The following is a 25,452-nucleotide window of genomic DNA, read 5'->3' as shown; positions in this document are numbered from 1 at the left end:
TAAAAATGATTAAATCAATCGACATAATTATAATACATGTGATTAATTGGCTACAATCGAGGTTTACAACAGCTGACTTTTACTCTCTTGGGAGTAAAAGAAATATTTCAGACCTGCAACACATTAAAAACAGCTGTTTTACTGCAGTATGACAAAAAAATAATTCATTTGTTAAGTATTTTTCTTTATGACATGGACATTTTTAATGAAATTGGTATACATCAAGAACAAACACCTACAGTCGGGACCACGAAAGTTTGCAGTTGAGGGAGGAGCCTATTTACCATGTGACTTCGAAGGAGCCAATGAGGACAGTTGCGGTGTTGCCAAATCGAATAATACCAGCTGATTTGAAAATATTGTTTAGTATTTTAATTAGTGCCGTCAACAGGCGATATGGCAACACCGCACTAGCCTTGTCTTGTGATTGGCTGCCGCCAACTGCAGACTCTTGTGGTCCCGACGATAATCATCCAGCAATTGGCATTGGACAAGGCAGTGAAGAGTCACAATATCTTCTCTGAGTTTTCTCCCCGTTGCAAAGCACAGGCAGAGCAGCTAGTAACCTCATAAGGTATTGAAAAAAACTAAAATCTTAATCAGAAATTAATTTAATAATGAAAAATATTGAAAAGTTTCCCAGAGACATGACAAAAAAGAAATAACTTAAGGGATGTTGGCAAGGTAGTCTTTGACAGAAGAGGGGTCTAATCTTCTGAATCCATTGGCATCACAAACACCAACCTCAATGTTGTCAGCTGTCATTTGACCTTCAAAGCTCTCCTTTAAGGTCAAGATGGCAGTATGGACAGCATCATCCAGCTCCAGATCTTCACTGTATCTGTGGACAGATTATTAAATTAAACCTGCAGTAGTTGAAGACGCAATGTCAGGACATGCCAAACATCCTCTCTACCAAACCAAAATCTGGTAATTTCTACCGATTCTCTAACAAAATAAACAGTTTAACATCACATAAACACAAATGAACGGAAATAAATGGAATTATGAACGAACGGAGCTGAAATTTTACACAAAAGTACATCATGAACCCAGTCAAAATATAAAATAGACCTACTTATTTCCATAATATCTATTCGGGCTTCACTCTGTGTGCGTTCCAAGTTTCAGAGTGGAGCTGCTGTTATGTTAGTAACAAAAATTGATTCTGATTAGTCTCTATGATGATAAGAAATAAAAATACAGTGTTCATATTACTCTACATACTTTTACTAAATTTAAATATTTATAAAGTTATTCATGGTCAATCAACATCCTAAACATAGTCATTCTTTAACTTGACTCCTCAAAGGGTTACATATGAATAATAAGATAGCCATAATACTAAGAGCAGCTAGATCTATAGCAAAGTGCATTTATGTAAGGCCTATCGCCCAAGGACAGCTGAGTTGAGTGTTTTAGGAACTAAAAAGTTACTGCTTACACTCAGAACTGAACCAACAACCTTCTGACTAAAGCCGATATTTACCAAAATATAAATTAACAAGTATTTGGTCACCATAAACCACGGCATAGATTGCTGGTTGGAAGAAATGGGAATCTAACATAGTTAACTCAGCTGGCCCGTTTTGTTAAAAGATTAAAGTATGAACACAATTAATGATTTTGTTGATTCCACTAATTTTACAAATAAAAGTTCACATTTTGTATAAGAAAATAGAAAGTAAGTTTTTATTAAATCACAATCTGTAAGTAAACATAAACAATTCAACAAGTAAACAAAAGAATAATTTGAACACATGTTAGAAATAAAATGTAAATAAAACATATGTTAACGTCTCCTCCTCTATTTACTGTCCTGCGGCACTCTACGAAGAATCAGCTGATCAACATGTCTTCTAATTATTCGCCCATCTTCCAGTTGATGCTTTTTAGTTATATAGCCCGAGTACCACTTGGATGATCCATTGACATATTCCCGCGCTTGATTCTTATCTCCAACTTTGAAATTCCTTTTAATACCGACTTGGAGTCCCTTTTTCTGATATTTGTTCGGTTCTAATGTTGGAACAATTATTGCGAGGTTTGTTCGTACACTCCTTCCAAACATTAGGTGGTATGCTGATGTACCAGTTGAATTCGGGGATTGCCTGAGTTGCATTACAAGTCTTTGGATTTTGTTTTGTAGTGTACCCTTTTCTCCCTCCATGGATTTTAACGCCTTCTTGACAGTCTGCACGTATCTTTCAGCCTGGCCGTTTGAGTTTGGGTGATATGGTGCAGTTGTTCTGTGAACAATCCCACATTCATTCATGAAGTTTTTGAACTCTTGGGAAACAAACTGTCTTCCATTATCTGAAACTAAGATTTGAGGGAACCCAAAAGTTGAAAAGATTTTCCGTAATTGACAATACATGTAGAGATTTTACAAGATTTTACATAAGTTGACAACTTATGTAATAAAATCAGTTCAAGTATTTTTGCTATTAGACGCTTATATCCATTATGCAACAGAGAAATCTTAAGACAGGTTTACTTTGCTACTATTCACTCACATATTTCTTACGGTATAGAAATTTATGGTGGAACAAGTAAATTCAATTTAAACAAAATTTTACATTTACAAAAAGAAGCCATTAGGTGTATCCTTAATCTCGATATAAACGAATCCTGTAAAAATCATTTTAAAGAATTAGAGTTCTTTACCGTTTTCAGTCTCTATATTTATAAGACGATAATGATAATGTATGTTAAAAATCATGAATCAGAACTTCAAAGACAGAAAGACGTACATAATTATAACACTAGAAACAAACTAAACTTCATAACTAAAAAACATAAAAAAGAAAAATTTAAGGAGAGTCCTAATTATATTGGAATCAAATTCATGCATTCCCTCCCCAGCAGTATTAGAAACGAAAGTAGCGTAAATAAATTCAAAAATAAACTTAAGGGGTTTTTAATTTATAGCGAATTTTATAGTTTAGAAAGTTTTGAACACTGTAACAAAAAAACCGTATGACTAAGCAAGTAGGGAAGTAGGTGAAATCATGTGAAGTAGTTTTAGGCTGATGACACATTCATGTAAACTTGTTGTATGTATTGAATAAAGATTTATTGATTGATTGATTGATTCTTGGACTGTCCATGTACTTGTAGTTGTTCTTGTCTGTATCACCTCCACCCACTTACTAAAAGCATCCACTAATATGAGGTACTGTTGGCCATCTGTTGGTCCTAAGAAATCAATGTGCAATCTCTTCCATGGATTAGTAGGTTGTTCCCTTGGATGGATAGTTTTTCTCGGGTTGTTGCATTGTTCAATGCATTGTCGACATTCAGCTACCATATGTTCAATATCCTTGTCTATACTTTTCCATCAGCAAAAACTGTGAGCTAAAGCCTTCTTTTTTATTTCTCCTAAATGAGCTACGTGTAATTCTCGAAGCACGTGAGGTTTGAGGGATTGAGGTATCAGAATCAGAATCAGAATCATCATTTATTGTCTTTCAGCATTACATACATGCAATAGACAGTGCCATTTTACATGCAAAATAAATAAAAAAAATAAATAACATACAATTTGTATAATCTGGCTGAAATATTTAGGCGGTTTAAGGGGAATTTTACATATATCCCCTTCTCCACTTATTTGTCTAATAGCCTCTCCAGCTGATAACGCTTTGTTAGCAAATGTCAAAACAAATGAGTAATCATTTGTTGATGTTTTTGTTTACTATGTGGTTTGGTTTCTGTATACTTAAGTAATACAGTGTGATTTGAAATGGCAACTAAAGCTCCAGATATTTCAGTACAGACTAAAAAAATAGTGTTTAGTGTTTATCAAAACCTAAAGGATATAGTTAAGACCCATCCAAATGTTACAGTATTGGAATTATTCTCAAACACACAACAAGCTACTGCAGATGCATGCTCATTGTCACTTCGAAGTATTCAAAGAATTACCGCAGAAGGAAACAAAAATCCTATACATAATAATTGTAGGAACCAATTTCTATCATCTACAAAAAAGAAGCCTCATAAAAAGTGGATTACAGGCCTTGACGGCTTTGACAGAGATGTCGTGCGACGTACTGTATTAGAGTTCTATGATCGAGGAGAATATGTGACCTGTGATAAACTGAAGAATGTTTTAAGAGATAAAATCGGGTTTAGAGGGGGGCGAGACTCTATGCGGAAGGTTTTAAAAAAATGTGGGTTCACATTTAAGAAGTGTAATGATGGTAGGCGTTTTTTAATGGAAAGAGACGACATAGTAACAGCAAGATTAGAATTCCTCCGAAAAATGCATGACTTAAGAGAAGATCCACTACAGCGGCCTATAGTTTACCTGGATGAAACCTGGATTAACCAAAATCATTCAAAGAAATACATTTGGCAACATTCGTCAAACGAAGGTGGTTTGCGTGTCCCAATCGGTAAAGGTTCGAGATTAATCATTGTTCACGCCGGATCAGCAAAGCACGGTTTCATTGAAGGAGCTGAGCTGGTGTTTCAGTCCAAATGTACAGGTGACTACCACAAGGAAATGAACCACGAAGTTTTCACAGAATGGTTTGTAGATATGTTGAAACTCTTAGATGAGGGGTGTATTGTTGTTATGGACAATGCCAGCTATCACTCAAAACTGAAAGAAAAAATTCCCTCTTCAAAGACTAAAAAAAAGGACATTACAGAATGGCTAACCAGCAAAGGGATACCTCACAACCCGAGACACACTGTCAGAGAATTATTAAACATCGTCAGAAGTCACAGAAAGGAATATAAAAGATTCGAAATCGATGACATTGCTCTGTGGATGGGGCATGAAGTGGTGAGACTTCCCCCGTACCATTGTCAGTACAACCCTATAGAATTGATTTGGTCACAGGTGAAAGGGGAGGTGGCAGAGCAAAACAAAACTTTTAAGATTAAAGATGTGAGAAATTTACTGGAAGAGTCTATTAAACGTGTTACCGTTGAAGATTGGAAAAACTGCGTGCGACACAGTGAGAATATTCAGAAAGAGGACTTTTTAAAGGAAATAGGCATCCGTGATGACAACTTCCAGCGTATCGTAGTTGATCTCCAGAACGACACAACTGACAGCGACAGTACCGATGACATTGATATGGAGAGCACAGACGGAATCGAATTCTAACAATATTGAAAACCGTGGCAATCAAAGGGTTAATATTGATTGTAGAATAATAATGTAAATGTTATTATAATATACCAACATCAACGACTTTAATGACTAATAATGTTATATTAGAAATTAATTATTTTGTTTAGTTACTATTTTAATTAAATTATTTTTAATACTGCTAATGAAAATATTATTCTAATTTAGCTTTGATAGCTTTTAAATTTGAGCTGTAACCTTTTGATCTTTTAATTTTATTTTTTTAATATTGCTCAAATTGAGCAGTTTACAACGCCGAAAAAATGTCACCGCGAGTCCACAGACTCGCTGTAACAAATTTTGCGGGATCGCTTTCAAAGCGATCTTTTGAAAACGTAACACTGATTCGCTCACTTATAAATACGTAAGTCCACGGGCTCACTTTTCCAATCCATGAGCAGAAATGAACCTTTGAGATCGTTATTGGTTGTATAGTGGTGTTTATAGGTGATTATAGCTCGATTGAAAATAGAAAAGTGGATATATATCCACTTTTCTGTCGAGCAGGTAAAAAGAATAAATAACAACTTTTTTTAATGGTGATGGATCTCTATAAGTCTTTAGTTACTCAGTGATCTAGTCACTGGGAGAAAAATGCTCCGTCAGAAACCTAGTACGTCACGGACTCCTTTTGCGTACTGGATGTTTGTGATAGGCGTCATTGCGTCCATTTATTTGTTTGTTAAATTCAAGTTCAGGTTATTTATCTGTATATTTAACCTATATTTTGTTATAAAAAGAGCTATATTTTTTAAGTGTTACAGTAATTTAGTTAGTTTTTTTTATGGTTTTCTTAACTGTGTATGCTATACTAAACAAACTTTTAAATCAAGACGAATTTGATAACATTTTTCGCGTCACATATAATAGCTACAAACACAGATTTCAGTGCCTAAATTTAGAAATTTTAGTATGGAATACCCCCTAGGCCCCCAGGATATAATTTGAAAATCAGCCTTTTCCAATCAAAAAACGTCTAATTCCAACCATGTATAAGGCCTGTATGAATTAGGTATAAATGAAAAATAGAAGTGGTTTGTTTACGTCTTATACATAACAGCAAACAGCTGTCTTGGTCAGTTCCAGTGGAGGGGATAAGAGTTCTTCCCCTTAAACCGCCTAAATATTTCAGGCAGATTCTTACGGTATAGAAATTTATGGTGGAACAAGTAAATTCAATTTAAACAAAATTTTACATTTACAAAAAGAAATTTAATTAATCATAATCCATTAGGCCATTAGGTGTATCCTTAATCTCGATATAAACGAATCCTGTAAAAATCATTTTAAAGAATTAGAGTTCTTTACCGTTTTCAGTCTCTATATTTATAAGACGATAATGTATGTTAAAAATCATGAATCAGAACTTCAAAGACAGAAAGACGTACATAATTATAACACTAGAAACAAACTAAACTTCATAACTAAAAAACATAAAAAAGAAAAATTTAAGGAAAGTCCTAATTATATTGGAATCAAATTCATGCATTCCCTCCCCAGCAGTATTAGAAACGAAAGTAGCGTAAATAAATTCAAAAATAAACTTAAGGGGTTTTTAATTTATAGCGAATTTTATAGTTTAGAAAGTTTTGAACACTGTAACAAAAAAACCGTATGACTAAGCAAGTAGGGAAGTAGGTGAAATCATGTGAAGTAGTTTTAGGCTGATGACACATTCATGTAAACTTGTTGTATGTATTGAATAAAGATTTATTGATTGATTGATTGATTCTTGGACTGTCCATGTACTTGTAGTTGTTCTTGTCTGTATCACCTCCACCCACTTACTAAAAGCATCCACTAATATGAGGTACTGTTGGCCATCTGTTGGTCCTAAGAAATCAATGTGCAATCTCTTCCATGGATTAGTAGGTTGTTCCCATGGATGGATAGTTTTTCTCGGGTTGTTGCATTGTTCAATGCATTGTCGACATTCAGCTACCATATGTTCAATATCCTTGTCTATACTTTTCCATCAGCAAAAACTGTGAGCTAAAGCCTTCTTTTTTATTTCTCCTAAATGAGCTACGTGTAATTCTCGAAGCACGTGAGGTTTGAGGGATTGAGGTATCAGAATCAGAATCAGAATCATCATTTATTGTCTTTCAGCATTACATACATGCAATAGACAGTGTCATTTTACATGCAAAATAAATAAAAAAAATACATAACATACAATTTGTAACAGATAGGCTTATAACTATAATACTGATTTAAAAATTAACAGAATGCTCTTTATAAAATTCTTCTAGGCTGTAAAAAGGATTTTGGATCAGCCAGTCATACAACCTTTTTTTAAACACTTTAAGCTCCAGAAATTTACAGCTATCACTTAACTTATTAAATAATTTCAAACTAACTATATTAAAACTATCTTGACATTTACTTAACCTAGTATATGGCAGGTCTAGCATAGATTGGTTTCTTGTATTATGGCTATGGATATCTGATCTTAAAACTAATAAACCTAAATTAAAATCTTTTTTCACCTTCACCAAGCAAACAAATATATCCAAATTTATCACAGTTTGAATTTTACATTTTTTAAACAAAGGTTTATGCCTAAGCTTTCCATTTTTTTCAAGAGAAACCTTATTCAAAATATGAAGTGCTTTTTTTTTATTAACAAAACTTGATCTATATGAGCACTATTTCCCCAAAGAATTAGGCCATAATTTATGACTGACTGGAAAAATGTGAAATAAGCTGTTCTAACATATGACTCAGGTACAATATCCATCAGTGATTTGAGCAAGAAGGTGACTCTAGATAGTTTACAACATACTAACTCAACATTTTTTTCCCAAGATAAAGTACTATCAATTACAACTCCTAGAATTTTAATATTCGTTTTCTGATCCTGGTTGTTGGCCCTTAGAGTACAAAGAAGATTTTGAGTTTTTTCTAGGTTTAAAAGGAGGTTATTTGAGCTGAACCACATCTTAGCTTTATCTAGAGTTTGTTCAATTGTTGATTTGAGATGGTCATAATCTGAATGGACACTTAAAAAACTAGTATCATCAGCAAATATAATAGTTGATGAGTTGGTTATATTGCTAGCTATATCATTAATTACCAGAATAAAAAGTAGTGGTCCGAGGACAATCACTGAACCCTGTGGCACTCCGGTTTTCACTTCAGAACAATTTGACACATTACCACCTGCATCAACATACTGACTTCTCCCACTCAGATATGATTCAAAGAACTTGAGTTGAACACCACCGATGCCATAGTGATTAAGCTTATTTAAAAGAATTTGGTGATCAACACAATCGAAAGCCTTGCTCAGATCACAGGCAGTGATCTGGGCAAGACTTCCGTTTTCAAAACCCAAAAGGATCTCTGAGATCATTTCTTCTAGGGCATCAGTAGTAGACAACCCTTTACGGAAACCAAATTGGGAATCAGACAATAAACTATGGATATCTAAAAATTTACATATCTGAGTTTTCACTACCGCCTCCATAAGGCTCCATATCATGACTCTCCAGCCCTTCAGTACACAATCATCTTGAATGGACAGCTCGTTATCGTGAAATCCATATTGTTCGACAGATTGTCCTGATTTTAAGGCCTGTAGGACTGGACCCAACACAGAATCGTTGAGAGTTTCCTTAGCCACCACAGTACTGTTGACATTGAGTGTTTCTAGTTGGTTTATGTGGTACTTAGAGAGGTCATCTATAACATTTTCTTGTACAACTTCGGTAGGGAAACGTGAGAGATAATCTGCATTGCTATGATGAGCAGTTTGCCTGTACTCTACGTCATAGTTGAACCCGGAGAGAAAGTGAGCATAGTTGAATATCCGTGTTGCCGAGATTGTTGGTAAAGTCTTTGCTGGATTAAAAATTGACACTAGCGGTTTGTAGTCTGTAATCAAAGTAAACTTGCGGCCATAACAAAATGGGAAAAACTTTTTCAGGCCCCAATATATTCCCAAGGCTTCCTTGTCGATTTGAGAGTATTTTTGTTCTGATTTTGTTAAAGATCGAGAGGCGAAGGCAATTGGTCTGTCTGTTCCATTGTTATAGCGGTGAGACAGGATGTATTGTGGAGGCAGACATTGCAGTTTGTGTATTGTACTTTTTCTTTTCTGCTTCAAGGAATGTTCGTATCTCTCCATATATTTCTTCTAACTGCCATCGAATTTCTAATTCACTTTCTACTGAATTCGTGTGAAGTTCAATATTTGACTGTGTAGCTTCGAGTTCAGTCCATATTGCTGAAAGTTTTTCGGTATAGTAAGTACATGTATCTTGAGAATGTTCACATGTAGTTAAATCATCCTTGAGTTTGTTCAAGCGTAGTTCAAGCCATTTCCTCTTCTTGAGATACAAATCCAATTCTTTTCTACTTACCATCCCATCCTCGTCGCCATTGTTGATTCCATTAATTTTACTAATAAAATTCACATTTTGTATAAGAAAATAGAAAGTAAGTTTTTATTAAATCACAATCTGTAAGTAAAAATAAACAATTGAACAAGTAAACAAAAGAATAATTTGAACACATGTTAGAAATAAAATGTAAATAAAACATATGTTAACAGATTTGAATCTAATTTGTGAGAAAACAAAGATAAAAAAATATCACCCTATTTTAAAAGTAAAATTGTTAACCAACCTTTTTTCAAGGAAGGTCCTAGCACTGATGAAGTTCTTGCCCATGGCTGTAGCCTTCCATGCGAAGTAGGCTCCGGAAGGGTCACACTGGAATAGATAGGGCCTGTCTTCGTCCCATCCACAGATCAGTAGTGATACTCCGAAGGGGCGCACACCACTAAACAACAAGTATGAAATGGATTTAAAAACATGTAATGTGCAAGTAAAACAAGTGTAAAACAAGGACCTAAGTTTTAAATTATGTAGTATTTTCCTGCATTTTTCTGATGATAATACCATTGGATCACCACTGGGCCTTAAGTCATCTTTGGCTCCAACTCAAACCTTCCTCAGTTGAAAATGCTGTCAGTGAAAGTAAAAAATATACTTTTGTGTATACAAGTTTTTCCATAGTGTTTTATAGTGTTTCTTGTTGCAGAGTTCTTATCCATTCAGGTTAGCTTGGCATAATGACATAAGACATTATGAAAGTTTGGGATAGGATTTATTACATGCTCTATGAAGATAAAGTAAACTGTTGCAGTTTGCTTGTTTATGGATATATTTTTAAATTTTTAAAATTTTTAAATTTCATATCTACTAATCCATGACTATTTTACTAAGAACACACTTTATTAACTCCCCTTTAGCTACATAATTACTCATTAAACCTATTTTATTTTTAAGGGAACAAAGTTATTTTTTAGATGTTTTAGAGTAGATCAAATCGAGCAAATGAAAATTTGCTTAGTCTGCAGGTTTGTTGTGACGGAGGTATACTATAAATATTAAATATACTGTAAAAATATTTTTGATCAACTGGGGCCCATTTCATTATAAAAGTTACAAGTTGTTGTAACTTGTAATTTGTATTAGATTTGCATTGGGCGATCAGCTGATTTACTAACTAGGGTGGTCTGCCGTTATACTTTAGACGCATAAATGAGCGAAGCATTATTTAAAGATTGTCAATGGCTAAAGCAGCTAACACCCTACAATATATTCCCTTTCAACAGATTCACCGTTTGTTTGCCCGATATTATTTAAATTCTAAAGAATGCCAAATTTATCTGATAGTTCATACTGTACCTTTGTAGTGAAACTGGCCATCCTGACCATTTGCTTGTACTTTGTAAATGGGCATAGCAGGATGTACTCGTGCAATCAACATTTGTTCTACAATCCTCAGGTCAGTTAATTTGTTCGGGACACTTGACACATCCATATTATTTAACGCCGTGAATTTAGTTGCATTTGAACGACAACGCGAACAAATCGGTGATTGGTTTGAAGCTGTTAGTTGTTGGCGATGACAGTTAGTGCAAGTGTAAAATTTTTGTGCATCTAATTCATGTTGGAATTGATTAGCTAACTGCCTATCATTATCAGCTTCTTCCGCCACTGCTTCAACTGGTTCAACTTGTTCACGACGCCACTCTCTTACAATATTTGCATTATCGGTGCGACGACCAATATTATGACGTGGCCTTTGAGGTATGCTCAAAACAAATATAGCAAAACTACTTCCATTGATAAACTGTTACATTCCAACTTTAACCTATGATGAAAGTAAACATTGAAATGTAAACAAAACAGTTACAAACAATTAACATATGTTTATCTTATTTAAATGAAACGAGATAAACCCATATGTCATAAACCCAATCTAATTTTTCTTTCAACTTACATTAAAATAACAAGCGAAATTGCGTGACCCGTACAATAAAATCCAGAAGGAAATTTGCAAATATTTTTTTACCAAAACATTGTGCTCAGTATTCTTTAGCTGTTGGCCAAATTTCATATCAATTGGTCAAGCCATTACATTCTGATGCTCTTACAAAGAAGTTACAAAGTGAGGGAAAGTGAGCTTCGCTCAATAATTTAGTTTGTACTTTATTATAAAAAAAGACCCCTGGTGTTAATTCTGGAAAAATAGGAACACGTGTTGTCCCTCATACGATGAATACTAGCAATACTAGTTAGAAAAGTTTAAGATTACTATATATTAGGCCTACTAATTGATTGACAATGGACCTTGAACACTAATACTATAGACCCTACTATAGTTTGTTCAATAAAAATCAAATAAAAAGGATTTGAGTAAATCGTTACCTTGTAATGAAATTACTAGATTCAAACCGTGGCTATGTGTTTGTATGTACCAATACATACCCTGACTGAGTGTACTCCTGCATCACCATGGCTACCTTCTGTACCAGCTGGGCCGTGGGGATGGGAGTGTTGTAGACGGTGTAGTACTGCTGAGCCATCTTACGGGCGCTCTTCACCAGCAGACGGTAGTCAGGGCCCATGCCTGCAACAATATGGTTGTCAGGATCAAAGAGAAAATACTAAGAGTAAATAAGTCTTAAAATTGCATCTACATTCTAAAAAGACTATAAAATTCATAAAAATATTGATTCCTTTGTTTCAAAAATGGCCGCCATTATCCAAAATTTCCAAATTTTAAAATAGGAAAACTGTGTAATTTATAAAATATGGGGTCTTCCATAAGAAAAGTTGGCGGCCATATTGGAAAAATGGCAGCCAAAATTATTTGTTCAACTTGACCAAAATTGTTTGGATAAAAAATCCAAGGCAGTTACAATTTAACATTGTTTTGTATCTCTATACCTTTTGAATAAAACAGCTGGCACAATTAAATACCAATCACCCTGTATATGAATTTGAACGGATGGTGTTTTGGCATCTGGAGACATCAAAACGAAAAAGTAATTCGGTCCCGGGTCCAGGTCTTACTATGAGACCCAAGGTAGGTAATAGCTTATTCCCTATATGGGAAATTCGCTAAAAGTAAAACATTTAGGTAAAAAGGATTCAAAAAGAATTTACAAGCCCAACCCTATCTCTAGTCTAGTTCATTCAGTGACAACGATAAACTCACCAATACACTCACAAGTACACAAACGAATACCGTGGGTGACTAGTACCATAGACAAAAAGAATTAAATATAGACAGTCAGCTGTGCTGCGGTTACCATAGGTTCTGGCGCACACCGCTGGGAGCGCCATGTATTTACGGCGTACGCGCTATGTAACTACACGGCGCTCCCAGCGGTGTGCGCCAGAACCTATGGTAACCGCTAGCAATTTTTTGCTAAAAATGTTCAGTGCCAACCCGATTGGTCAACAAATTTTTGTGTCTAAATCTTAACTTTTTGTATGGAAATTTTACGACCAAGTATAGAAAACATTGTGTGAAAACAGAACTACAATTCTGCGTGGCACTCAAACCACAAACTGGCATGGCACTTTACGTGTTAACAGTAGTTTATAAATAATGTAAATGGAGAATATTTTTTTTGTTTTTCCTTTTGCAACAATAATATATCTCAGACACAAAAATCTTAACTTAAATGTTTTAAGTAGGCCTAGAAAATTATTTTTTATTTTATTTTCTTGTCTCGTACCTGCTAAAAACTTTAGACAGCATATAATTTGCAACTCATGTTCTTTTAAACTCATTAGAAATTTAGTCACAAGGCTTTTCTCTCGTAAAAACAAATGCCACTTTGGTCACTAGTAGCACAAATAACTTTTTTGATTTAAAAAAATTAGATCCAGATTCCTTATATTCTAGTTCCTGAATATTTAGACCAAGTAAACTTTTATCTCTAAAATAGTAACACAACAGGTACCGGTAATGTAAACCATTTGCACTTACCACTGTAAACCATTCCAATGTGGTCAGTGATCATCTCGACTTTATTGACACTATGTTCTTCATAAAGGATGGACTTGTGCTTGTTTTCGGTTGCCAAAACCACTCCATTTGAAGCTAAGAATAAAATATATGGTTAACACAAGTTTCTCTATATACAAAAGTACTGAATGAACAAGGAAAATTATGTATTATATTTGTTATTGTATTATTGAAGGTCTGATATAAATAGTGAAAGTAAGAAATTTGTAAGAGCTAATTTGGTTGAGGAAGATTATCGGAAGTGCTGGTAAATGACAAGAAGGGATTAAAACTAAAAACAAAAAAACCACATGGAGATAAGACAGTGACACCTAGGTATAGTTATGTAAATTCCCTGGGATTTCCAAAACTCCTACGAGCCCATGTAGTGATGTGCGCCGGGTAAATACCCAATGGGTAGGTAAATATAAATTGGGTATTCACCCTAGGCCCGTGTAAATACCCAAAAACTGGGTATTCATATTTTTTATTAAGTTAGAAAAGATTGAGATGTTTTTTTTGCAATTATTACCCTGTAAGGATAGTAAAATGATGATAAAATGTGTTAAACAAAATTTCATATGGTCACTACTAGCATTTTACTTCTGGGTATAATCGCCATAAATACCCAGGTCTGAGCATAAAGCATAATCGGCATAAATACCCTGGTAGCATGGTGGCACTGGTCCTGACTATTTGATTTTTTAATTTCTATGATAAATAGATGAATTTATTTTATTGAAAGTGAAGAAAAATAATTTGTTAAGTTGTAATAATTATTATTTAGAAAGACAGGAAAATTTAACCTAGTAGTGGCCTGTGTGTAAACAACTTAAGAAAATAATTAAAATTCAATCTGTAGGATGGCAGGATTTAATAATATTTTTGTTCTAGATCTTTTGTTGGTATCAATGGTATCAAAAAAAAAAAAACTAATTTCATAAACTTGTGATACAAAACATTTCAATCTATAGCACAATAAATCTTTCAAAATCATATTAAGTTAGACCAAAAAACAGGAGATACATTTTTTTAGTAGGTTTATCCAAATATATTATTGTTTCCAACTAAGCGGTAACACAGAAAAGTTTAATTACTTTTAGTATTCTGCCATTCTGCCTATGTCAATCAGGCCTTAGATCTGTCTAGCCTTCAATGCCATTCATACAATAAAAATTTGAACTATCATAATTTAATAACAGTAGAAGTAGGTTTAGGTTCACTATTTCTCTGATGAGGCGTTGTCTTGATTTCATTTCATAAGGAGTGTTTAGTTTCTAGCATTCTCAATCCCAGGTAGCATCACAGGCTTGTTTTATTACTGCACACCTGCACACCCAGCCTGTTTATGTTATTTAATTGGTTATAAATTTATAAAATTATAAAAATTGAAATAGCCACAGCCTTTTTTAATATACTATTTTTTAGTAAGTTAAATTTAACTGATGCTACTCGATTTAAGACACGGAAACCCCATGCTTATTTAGAAACTTTATATATATATATTTTTTTTTAAGTGCTGAATTATTCAATAAAAAGGTACTAGCAAAACTCCAAGTTACTGTAAAAAGTGTTATAGACTATCCTAATTTATCATGTAATTATAACAATAACATATTTAGGGGTGAATATAAATGAATTTCAATCGATTTCATAAATAACAAAAATACCCGGGTATTTTGGGTATTTACCCCGAGTTTTAAATAACCGGGTATTTTACATCACTAAGCCCATGACTTGAAAACTGTAAAATACAGAAAATTTTACAGACACACATAAGTTACACTACAGCTATCTCACCTTGGCATAAGAATAGGATTAACATTTAGGCTATCTACTGTAGTACCTATTATTAATAATAACTTACCTTTAATTCCAACAGAGGGTGCTCCAGCCGCAACAGCAGCCAATGCATATTCAATTTGCACCAACTTGCCTGAAGGACTAAACAATTTTTACATTAATTAAATTGTTAATTAATTGACAACATCTATATTAAATTATAGATGTAAAATCCATCTAATTATTGGCATAAATTATAAATGTAGGCTAAAAAAACTCCTGTTGTAACAAAAAAAATTGGAAAATCTATAGTCACTAAGCTATTTGGCAAACATAAGTTTGTATTGAGATTGAACTATGTAAATATCTTAATTGCAGCATACCTGCAGAGTAAGCAAACTCTTAATAGCTTTAACACGTTTAATTTATTAAAATATCTTCATTGTAAAAGAAATTTTACACTTCATTTCACAACCAACGAGTCCTTAAGGTTGCTGCTAGAAGGATAACAAAAACTTATTATTTTGATAAAATTGTAGAAGCCTATGATGGGGTTTAAACATAGTATACCTGTGTGTTTAAATCCAACCCTCTGAGAATTTTTAGAATAGTCAATTAAATAGACTAAAAAATTGAACAATCACTGTTTTTAGAATCTGGAGACCATGAACCAAAATGTACAGATGGTCCTGGACCTAGGTCATGATAATACACACTTTAACTACGGGGTTTATACGGGTGACGCCTATAAATCATGTTTTGTAACATTAGCACTGGCAGATGTTGCAGTCAGGGAAATGATTAAAACTAAGCCTTTCACAATAAATATTTTGGTACCTATGCGTAATTGCACGAGTCTCCTGTTGCATTAAAACTGTTCAATCGCTCAATAACTCATTTATTTAGCTAGATCAACAATATACATGCATTAGCCAAGTCAACTTTACTATAACTAACTAACTTGAACTAACTTGTTAAATGGTATGGTATACACTTCATTCCTTAACCAATTTTGACGCGGAGAGGCTTAATTTTATTACTACCCTAACTAAACAAATATGCAAAACCTCTAACTCACGTTAGGACACGGTGGGAATCGGCGTTTTGGGCGAGGGAGATTTAAAAGGTTGGTAATTATCGGAAGGGGAAGGAAAGGGTAATTTGAATTTTAAGGGATAGTTATTTCTTATTGCATAATTAATTTACATAGGTCTAAATTGCATTACTTAAGAATTGGGAGACTTGGGACTCGTGGAAGTGGGACAGTTTAAACCAATATTTTCCCTTAAAAATGGCTTGCCAAGGACCAGCCATAGGCTACCTAGGATTGGGGCCTAGTCTTGATTCATGCTTGGTATGATAGCTAGGTGAACGTTTAATAGAGTTTTCACTGGTTAAAAATATATTTTTTTTCTACTAATGTGCAGTTTTTCACACTAGATCTGAAAGTGCATCAGTTTGAAACGGAAAAAGTCCTAAGTGTCCGAAAAACAAAATCAAAAGATTAGGCCTACAAATTTAAAGTTGATTCGCAAGGTGGTTTGGACGAGTCCAACTTCTAGCAGTCACTAACATTTTAAATAGAGGAAGGTATGTGGAAAGAAAACAGCTGTTAACATGTGATGCAAAACTAACAAAACCAACCTGAAGACTGTGTGTTCTCACACAGCCCCGACCTACCATCCTCACATGCCACATGTAAGAACTGATTAGGCCTAGTTATTATTTTTATTATTATTACCTATTGAGATGGGGACGGAAGCTGCAGCTATGTGCGTATTTTCACCCAAAAATGAGGGAAGGATGTGTGTAGAATGGATTGTGATGCCTTGTTAGCTTTGTTACTGACTAAGATCTGCTGTTAGCAGGGATAATTTTTAGAGCCCAATAATCAGGGACGGCTGGTTCCAGTTTTGAACCTTCAAAAAGCTAGGCCAAAAAGCTACAGACTTTTCTCAAGATCGAACCGGCAACCTTTTAATTGTTAGGGGAGCACTATAACCACTCAGCTACCCAGCCTATCAGTTGTAGGCTAATGATCAACCAAAAGTTTCCTTTTCTAGATGCCATTGATGTTTACCATTTAATACTTGAATACTTATCAATGAAATGGCGACCATACAAAGTAGGTATTTTAAGCCAAGTATGAATGGAGATGAGCAGGGGTGCCCATCCCCCCCAAAGCTCACGTTGCAGAATCCCCCCCAAATTCGTTGTTTAACCCATGCTGGAAGGTCTGGGGGCTAACCCATAGTTATGTTTATAATGCGGGGAGGGAAAGGGGTGCCCCCGACACTTCTTTAAATTTATGGGAATTTAAGCGTTTGAATCAAACTGTTAACCCAATTTAAATGGACAATTTTGCTTTAAAACTCTAGTAGCAAACTATTTGTTAGTTTAGTTTTAATTTAAATGAGTTGGATTTTTAACATGCACACAATTTGAATCAAAATTGGCCATGTAGTTTTTTTTTATCCGATTTTCCATGAATTAATAGGTTTTAAAAGGGAAAATCACAAAAGTTGCAATGAATTTTGAACCATAATTTTTACGGCATAGAGGGTTTATACAATTTTTTTCATAGTCAAAGAGTATAACATGTTAATTTTTAATCAAAATCGTTTGGACCAATTCTGAGAAAATTTTATTCATCCATTATTTTATAGGGTTTTATGGAATAATCACTATTAAAAATCCAAAATGAAAAAAAAACATCTGGAGAGACCATGGATTGGTACCTAAAATACCAAATTTCATCAAAATCGGACTCGGACCACAGGCGTGGTCTGTAGCTCTGTACCATACATACACATATACACACATACAGACAGACAAACACATCACTTCGAAAACCACTTTTTTGGGATCAGGGTTTTTACATAAACAATTCTTTTACCATATTAAATTGTAGGGGAGAAAGTACTTAAAGTTATGTCAAAAAGTTTGAGATATTTTCTAAATTGCCCTTTAATCCACTTCTGAGTTTGGTCCTTTAATAAGTGTAAAATTTTCAGTCTCAAAAATATTACTAGGCCTAAACTTAATAGTATATTTCGTGCCTAGGGCCAAAAATGAGGTTTTGCTGGTTCGAGATAGTTTTTAAGTTCGATACGAAGTCGAGGACTTAAAACGATCGAGAACTGCAAAACCATTTCAGTCCGTGGTACGAATGCTATTATTCACCACACTATACCCTATTACCACTAATTCACCTCAATGATAATGCACTGCACACTGATATAGTCAACACAACTACAACTTTAAGGTCATATGGATAAATTATTTGAGGAATCAGCAAAAATAATAATAAATAGTTGCTAGGCAGCGGTGACAATAAAACATCTCTATTGCAATGCTATGGATACTGATTGTGTATTTACTATGCATTAATGTTTTAAGAAAGTAAGCGGGCAGCTGATTTTGCTGCCCTAGGGATGTAAAAACCTGCTCAATCCCCGAATGACGATGACAGCTGGCATGGCCTGCAAAGTGTAACTTTCAGTCAACAATTAATGTATACCTATATGTAAAACAGTTTAAAACATCATAGTGTGGTAAAATAGTATATTACGTTACTAGTCCTGAATCCCGTGCGAGACGAAGTCGAGTAGTGGTTTTTTTATACGAGTCCGGCCAACACATTTTGGACGAGTGACGTACGATAGTTTACGCCATACTAGTAAATCCGTTCAAATCCCTATATATTACCACCAACTAAAGGACTATAAATCACAAGTCATAACCTCTAAGAGAGGTTATGTTTTTGTTATAACCACTCATTGCCACCCAAATACAGTATAATCAGCTGATTGGTATCCGGCAAAACTCATTACAGTACAGTAGTACGCAATGAAACCCCATTTGATTAAGCTGGCGGCAAACAGCTGTTTTCTGGACTAAATCCTTGCATGTGAAGTTCGTCAAAATAGTGTAGTGTGGCGTAAAAAATAATTATATATCTATTCTAAGACTAGTAAAATTTGTTTGAAGCTCTTTCTAAATTCAAGAAAAGACAATAACAAATACAATTTAATTAATCCAGAATCATGTGTTTAAATTCTTGAAGTTAACGTAAACACACAGCCTATCAAAAACCTTAATTAAATTGTCACAGTACTGTATGTCAATTTCTTCCAATGAATAAATGACCCAGGCATAATTATTTGGGAGAGCCAAAATATTATCACAAGCTTTCATGTTGTTGTTCATGTTGTAAAAATAGCAAAATGATTATCATTATCATAATACTGGTTTTTTATGAATCAAGTATATATTATAATAAACAAACCTAAAAAAACCATCAATAGGTCCTCAAGGCAATGAGACTATTTGAGAATGAGTTCATAATAAAAGGTAAAAACAAACTCAAATTGCAGATACAATTTAATAAGCCAACCACAATCCTTTGACAGCAGTTGGCATGGAGTTGTTCTCACTGTCAAACATGATACGAGTCAGAAGGTGGATATCCACATAAAAGTATCTATATATTTTATAGCAATTATAAAATGATTTATTAATCAATATAAAATGTCAAACGGGATTTTGATTGCATAATTACCCCAGTAATAAATTAAGGAGATCGTAAAAATTATCTGATTAATCTTTTATGTGCTTTTAACCAACCACTGGCTTGAATCCCCCCCAAAATCATAAAATCCCCCCCAAATAAATTTCTGATGTCGCAAAATGCGACATCAAACCCCCCTGTGGGCACCCCTGGAGATGAGTGTAGGATGAGTGGCGCGATCTTGTAGTCTTGTTAGTGACTAAGGCCGACATGTTCCTTAGACACAGCTAGCTGTTAATTAATAGCCCATACAGTCAATTAATAGCAGGAGAGGTCAAGTTTGGTATCAAATTAAAGGTTTTATTCATAAAAATACATTGCCGCAAACTCAAACGATGATGATGATAATAATCATCATACATATACAGTCAGTACTGTATACAGCATACTGTATAGTGTATACTGTAGACAGCTAATGGCAATTAAGGGACCTACAGTTAATAGTGGAATCCGAACCAAATTTTTGCCTTGGTATTAACGAATTGGTCTAATTATAAGGATAGTACTGCGGATAGTCATAGTAATCACTAGTGCGGACGTTAATCCACACCAGGGAGTATCGTAACCACAGTGCATGCCTATAAATATCCACAATTTTTTGACCTCCTAGTAGCTGGATTACTGGAAGTCCCCACCATCCCAATCTATTTACCACGTAGTCCTCGCCACAATCTTCGGTAGAAAAGCAATATGTGGTGGCCTTGTTTTTTCGTTGATGATATTGGTGTTATCTGCGTATCAGTCAGTGAAAAGAATGATTGTTAAGTGTCATCTGTGAAGAGTATGTAAGTTATCTGGAGTTGTTGTCAATTTTTTTCCAGGAGGTTATTTATGTACACTGTAAAAAATAATGGGCCTAAAATTTGGTACTTGAGGCACGCTACTGGTGGTTGTTCTTAGTGAAGAAAAGGTAATCTTCAAGCATTCTTAACGCCATAGTGTTAAATTTTTTTTAAATCTCTTCATTATGTCCTAGCCACCTAACCTCTCAAAAGTAAAGTCTCTCCTTACCTCATTCAAACCGCTACGGCACAGTATTGGAACAAGTCCAGTCAATTCCACTGTAACTTCTAGGTAGCGGTTTTGTTTGTAATGCATCACGTATATTAGCCTAACTTATTATTTACACTAAGCTGTACGCTCTCCCACGTATACCTTCCTCACCTCTAGAAGTTGGACTTGTCCAAGCCACCATTCAAACTAATCAAATGCACCTTAAATTTGTAGTTTTTTTATTCGTTTTCTGGCAATTGGAAATTTTTAAGTAGGCCTACCATTATAAAAACTAAGTCGATTGCATTTTTGGATTCTGTGTGAATAGGCCCTACACAGTAAGTATAGTAAGTTACGGTAGGCCTACTGTAGTCCTTGAGGACATAGCCTATGGAAATTAAATGTTCAATCTGTGAACTAACTTAGGCCTATAACTTGTAGAAAGTAGAAACTATATAGGACTAAGCCTACCTTTGCCACTAGCTTTTCCCTAGAATTAAAGGCTACCTCAGGGTTGCCCCCCGTCCCGATTCTGCCGGGACAATCCCGATTTTGGTTCCTTAAGATTCAAGATTTTTATTGTCATAAACACAAAACAGTGCATGGACAAGCGTCAATATTATAATACATCACATAAATTATATCTAGATAAAGTACGTTCAATGATACAAATATCATAATGCAACAAAGTAAATGTGGTAAAAGCATACAAGGTAGTAACAAGCATCTGTACTGTAAAAATGACTAGAAACATTTTTTAAATCTATGTAGACAAAATGCCTGTAAATAAGCCTATGTTAATTCGTAGGGAGGGGGGGGGCAATGTCCCGTTTTTCCCCTAACCTAAGGTGGCAACCCTGGGCTACCTAGTCAAAAATAACTTAACTTAGAAAATTTGTTTATGATCTAGAATAGGTACTTAAAAAGGAATTAGGCTAGCAAAAAATCTACAAACCAAGCTTACAGTAGGCCTACCTAACATAATAGCCTAGGCTATATCAGTGGAGAAAACGATAAGTTATAACAATCAAGGCTAAAGTAACTTACATAGGTAGACTAACATCTAAAGGCCCTATGACTATGACCTGTTGCCTATAATTTATTATCTACCTAGGCCTATAAATTAAATGCTAATCAGCTAGGGCTTGATTAGGCCTAGGTTAAGTTACCTGAATGTTGTCAACGAAAAACTGTATCTTTCTGAAGCCATGATTTTGCTAGTTCAGGCAAAACAAGCTGATCTATCGAATTTCCGGCTAGGAATAACGCCGCCTCACTTATAACTTTATTTTATGTATTCTTTCGCCAAAGCAAAGACAGATCAGTACAGCTATTATAAAATAAATTATAGAGGTTATGTTGAAGATTTTGAGGAGGCTAGGCGTAGCAGCATTACACTTGATATTTTGAAGTTTTATCACCGACAACCAAAGTAAGTGGACAGTCACTATCTATTTTTTCCAGTTCACCCCCGCTACAAAATGAACTTTTCTACACCATTGATTAAAGAACTCAGAAAAAGAAAGGGTCATTTCTGACCACGTAACCACGGCCGTCGGCCGCCTTTAACTTTAACTACAGGCCGCGGCCTGGGCATGGTAGTATTGGCAACGTCGCAAGTGGTGTTGTTCAGTCAGTAATAGACGTCCCATAAGATAACATGGCAGACAGGTGACATCAGCTCATTAATTCACACTTTATTGATTTGAATTTAAATTTATGTAAAATTTTGAAAATAAAACATACAGAATTGAAAACCGAAACAATATGAATTAGAATCTATATCACTGCATTTTTAAGCAGAGTCAATCAATGTTGTCATAGTCCAGTAACCAATCTTTGATCTTTCGTACGGTGGGGCACACGGAAGGGGCGATGGCTTACATAGTGTCAGCGTTCGCCGCTAGAACCGCTAAGTTGGAAATTTTCAATTAATTTTATAATTTTTAGTTATAAAATTAACTTTTTAATTATAAAATTAAACTGTCATAACCTAACCTAACCAACCAAACTCTGTGACAAAAAGCTAGTGTTTCCGACGGGTTTCGAACTCGAGACATCCTGAACACTAGTCTATCACTGCGCTATCAACTATGCCACGAACGCCGCTTCAATCACATCACATCGTCTCGTTACGGTAATCGTGTTGCCTCAAGAGAAGATATTATTGGCCACTAGATATGACGTCATCACGCCTTAGCCATCGTCCCTCCCGTATGCCCATCCGATCTTCGGTGAATACCAGGGCTACAGATATACAAGGGCTAGGCCACGCGAGCTCAGAAAGTGATGCCAGGGGCCCATTTCATAATAAAGTACAAACTAATATTATTAGTAAATCAGCTGATCGCCCAATGCAAATCTAATGAAAATTACAAATTACAAGTTGTAACTTGTAGTTTATTATGAAATGGGCCCCAGGTGGCTCCCCACCACTCCGCCGCTGTGACGTCACAGCGGTACCTCGGGCTCCCGGTACCGTATAGCTTTGACTATGTGACCGCTGGTATTGCCACACATTTGGTGTCGAATAAGCACTATGTTGCAAATTTTGTATTAGATATTACTGTATTTAATAAAAGTAATTGATTTTTAAATAGGATTACGTATAATACTAATTCTAATAAATAAAGAATGTAACTTTAGTAGATATAGGATGGGAGTGGACTGTAAAGCGATGGTTAAGAATACTGTACTTATTGATCCGATACATTAAGTTATGGTGTAATAACTGTTTTATCTATTTATTCATAACTTTAAGAATTCATTGCGGTTATATAAAATACATTGAAGTTGTATACAAATATATTATACTGAGTATTTTGTAACTTTTGCAGGAAGGAAAAGAATTTAAATTTATCTATTGCATTTTAGCGAATTTCCCTATAGGGAAGTAGCTATTACCGTAGGTAGCACGGTAAGACCTAGGCCAGGGACCGATTTACTTTTTCATTTTGATGTCCCCAGAGGCCAAAAACACCATTCGTTCAAATTTTTATATATGTATATATATATATATATATATATAGGCCCTATACGTCCATGAACGCGATAGCTTGAGTAATTTTTGTCCGATTTTGATGAAATTTGGTTTAAAGGTGAAAGGCAGGATAAACTTGAATGAGTTCGCGAACCAGCATGATCGGACCATGGGAACGGGGTTTTACGGGGGGGGGGGGGGGGGTTTATGGGGTAAAAAATTGTTTTTCTAATTTTTGACCCTCAAAACACAAAATTTCCTAATTTCTCTCTAGACCTTTTTAAAGAGCTTAAAAACAAATAATTTAGTATATCAAAGTGTTTTTATGAGATTATTGGTAACGGAGAAAATTACAAAAATTGTAAATTTAAAATTCCCATGCTATTCTTATGGAGAATGTTGTAAAATGTTGTAGTTTGCTTGTTTTTGTTTATGAATATATTTTGATCAAACTTATTTCATATTAAGCTATTAATATTTTACTAAAAAATACAGTTTATTAGTTTCCTTGTAGCAGCAAACCTAGGTACTCATTAAAGCTAATGTTATTTAAATAGGTTTAGTTGAAAATCAATTCAGACAAATGGAAATTTGCTTAGTCGGCAGGTTTGCTGCGGCGGGGGTATTATTATACATATTTCAATACATTAAAATAAAGTTGTCTGACTAACTAACCTTAATCTCTGTTGACCAACTAGTTCAACAAGTCGAGTTTTTGTGTGATTTTACTTTATCAGTTTACATCATGATTATAAGTTATAAATTTGTAAATGTTTGGTTTGGGTATTATTTATTCTACTGCCTTGTCTGAAATGCAACATTACTTTTATAAACTTGAGACACTATTTTTAGCCGGTTTTTGTGAACTTTATTGACTGTTTACCAACAACGAATGTCGCAGGTGTGGTTTTATCATCATATTTATTAGTTGTAAATTTGTACACATTTAGTTTGTAGACTGTTTTATGTGGATATACGTACTAAATTTGTGGTCTGGGACATCACATTTAGCCCGCGTTTGATACATTTCGTCCGTCATAATAAACTAAACGGTCATAATAAACTAAACGATCGCTACATGAAAAAGGCACATAGCAGCATTTTATAGAAAAAAACTATAAAATATTTATTTATTTATATTTGCTTTAATAACCGTATATATTCATGTAGGGGAATAAGTTTACTTTCATGTTATATAGTTGGTATGTGGGTTTTATGTGTTTGAAAAATAATATTCATGTGTCAATAACAAAATGTTTTTATAAAAAAATTTAAACATTCATTAAAAGTCATAAATCTTTATTCAAATTTTCCATGAACAACTCTTACTTCGTTTGATCTCCAATATTATTGCATTTACAAAAATGTATACTTTTACTTTATCTCTTGATAATACATTTATTTGGTTTTTGTTTGAAATTTGTTGTGCAAAATCGTGAAACTTCTAATTTTATTGTTTTTGGACCATAACTTTGTACAAATAAATGGTTATCATGCGTTTCGTCATTGACATAGATTTTATCATGGTAGAAAATCTAACTAATAATCAATAAATTTGCAATGAAATGTACCTTGCAGTGAACAACTGCGCAAACTAGAATATCCTTAATTGAATATGGGTAAATATGGTTTCATGAAAGGTGTAAATAAAACATAAATAATGTAAAA

At 34.4% G+C, this 25,452-nt stretch overlaps 1 protein-coding gene across 1 annotated transcript; it reads right to left on the bottom strand.

Annotated features, from left to right (window-relative positions):
• Positions 1 to 595: 595 nt before the first annotated feature.
• On the bottom strand, positions 596 to 22,193 carry LOC128982933 (proteasome subunit alpha type-2). Its single transcript, XM_054402013.1, has 6 exons — positions 21,974 to 22,193; positions 15,327 to 15,403; positions 13,442 to 13,555; positions 11,929 to 12,070; positions 9,776 to 9,931; positions 596 to 841 (listed from the first exon to the last, which is right to left on the bottom strand). Exons 1-6 carry the CDS (start codon positions 22,012 to 22,014, stop codon positions 667 to 669), a joined length of 705 nt encoding a protein of 234 aa, XP_054257988.1. The 5' UTR covers positions 22,015 to 22,193; the 3' UTR covers positions 596 to 666.
• Positions 22,194 to 25,452: the final 3,259 nt, after the last annotated feature.

Source organism: Macrosteles quadrilineatus, unplaced genomic scaffold, assembly GCF_028750875.1.
Source record: "Macrosteles quadrilineatus isolate MER2022 unplaced genomic scaffold, UCM_ALF_1.0 Scaffold_1__1_contigs__length_201487025, whole genome shotgun sequence".
Classification (NCBI taxonomy): Eukaryota; Metazoa; Arthropoda; class Insecta; order Hemiptera; family Cicadellidae; genus Macrosteles; species Macrosteles quadrilineatus.
This window is presented reverse-complemented; position numbering and strand designations above follow the sequence as displayed.

What these genes read in the sequence shown, in the direction of transcription:
- LOC128982933 (XM_054402013.1), bottom strand. Translation starts at nt 22,014, where the DNA reads ATGGCTTCAGAAAGATACAGTTTTTCGTTGACAACATTCAG. An exon ending in ACCCTCTGTTGGAATTAAAG is followed by an intron (nt 13,556 to 15,326) that starts GTAAGTTATTAT and finishes TTTTATTCTTAG; the next exon opens with CTTCAAATGGAGTGGTTTTG. An exon ending in CATTGGAATGGTTTACAGTG is followed by an intron (nt 12,071 to 13,441) that starts GTAAGTGCAAAT and finishes ATATTGTTGCAG; the next exon opens with GCATGGGCCCTGACTACCGT.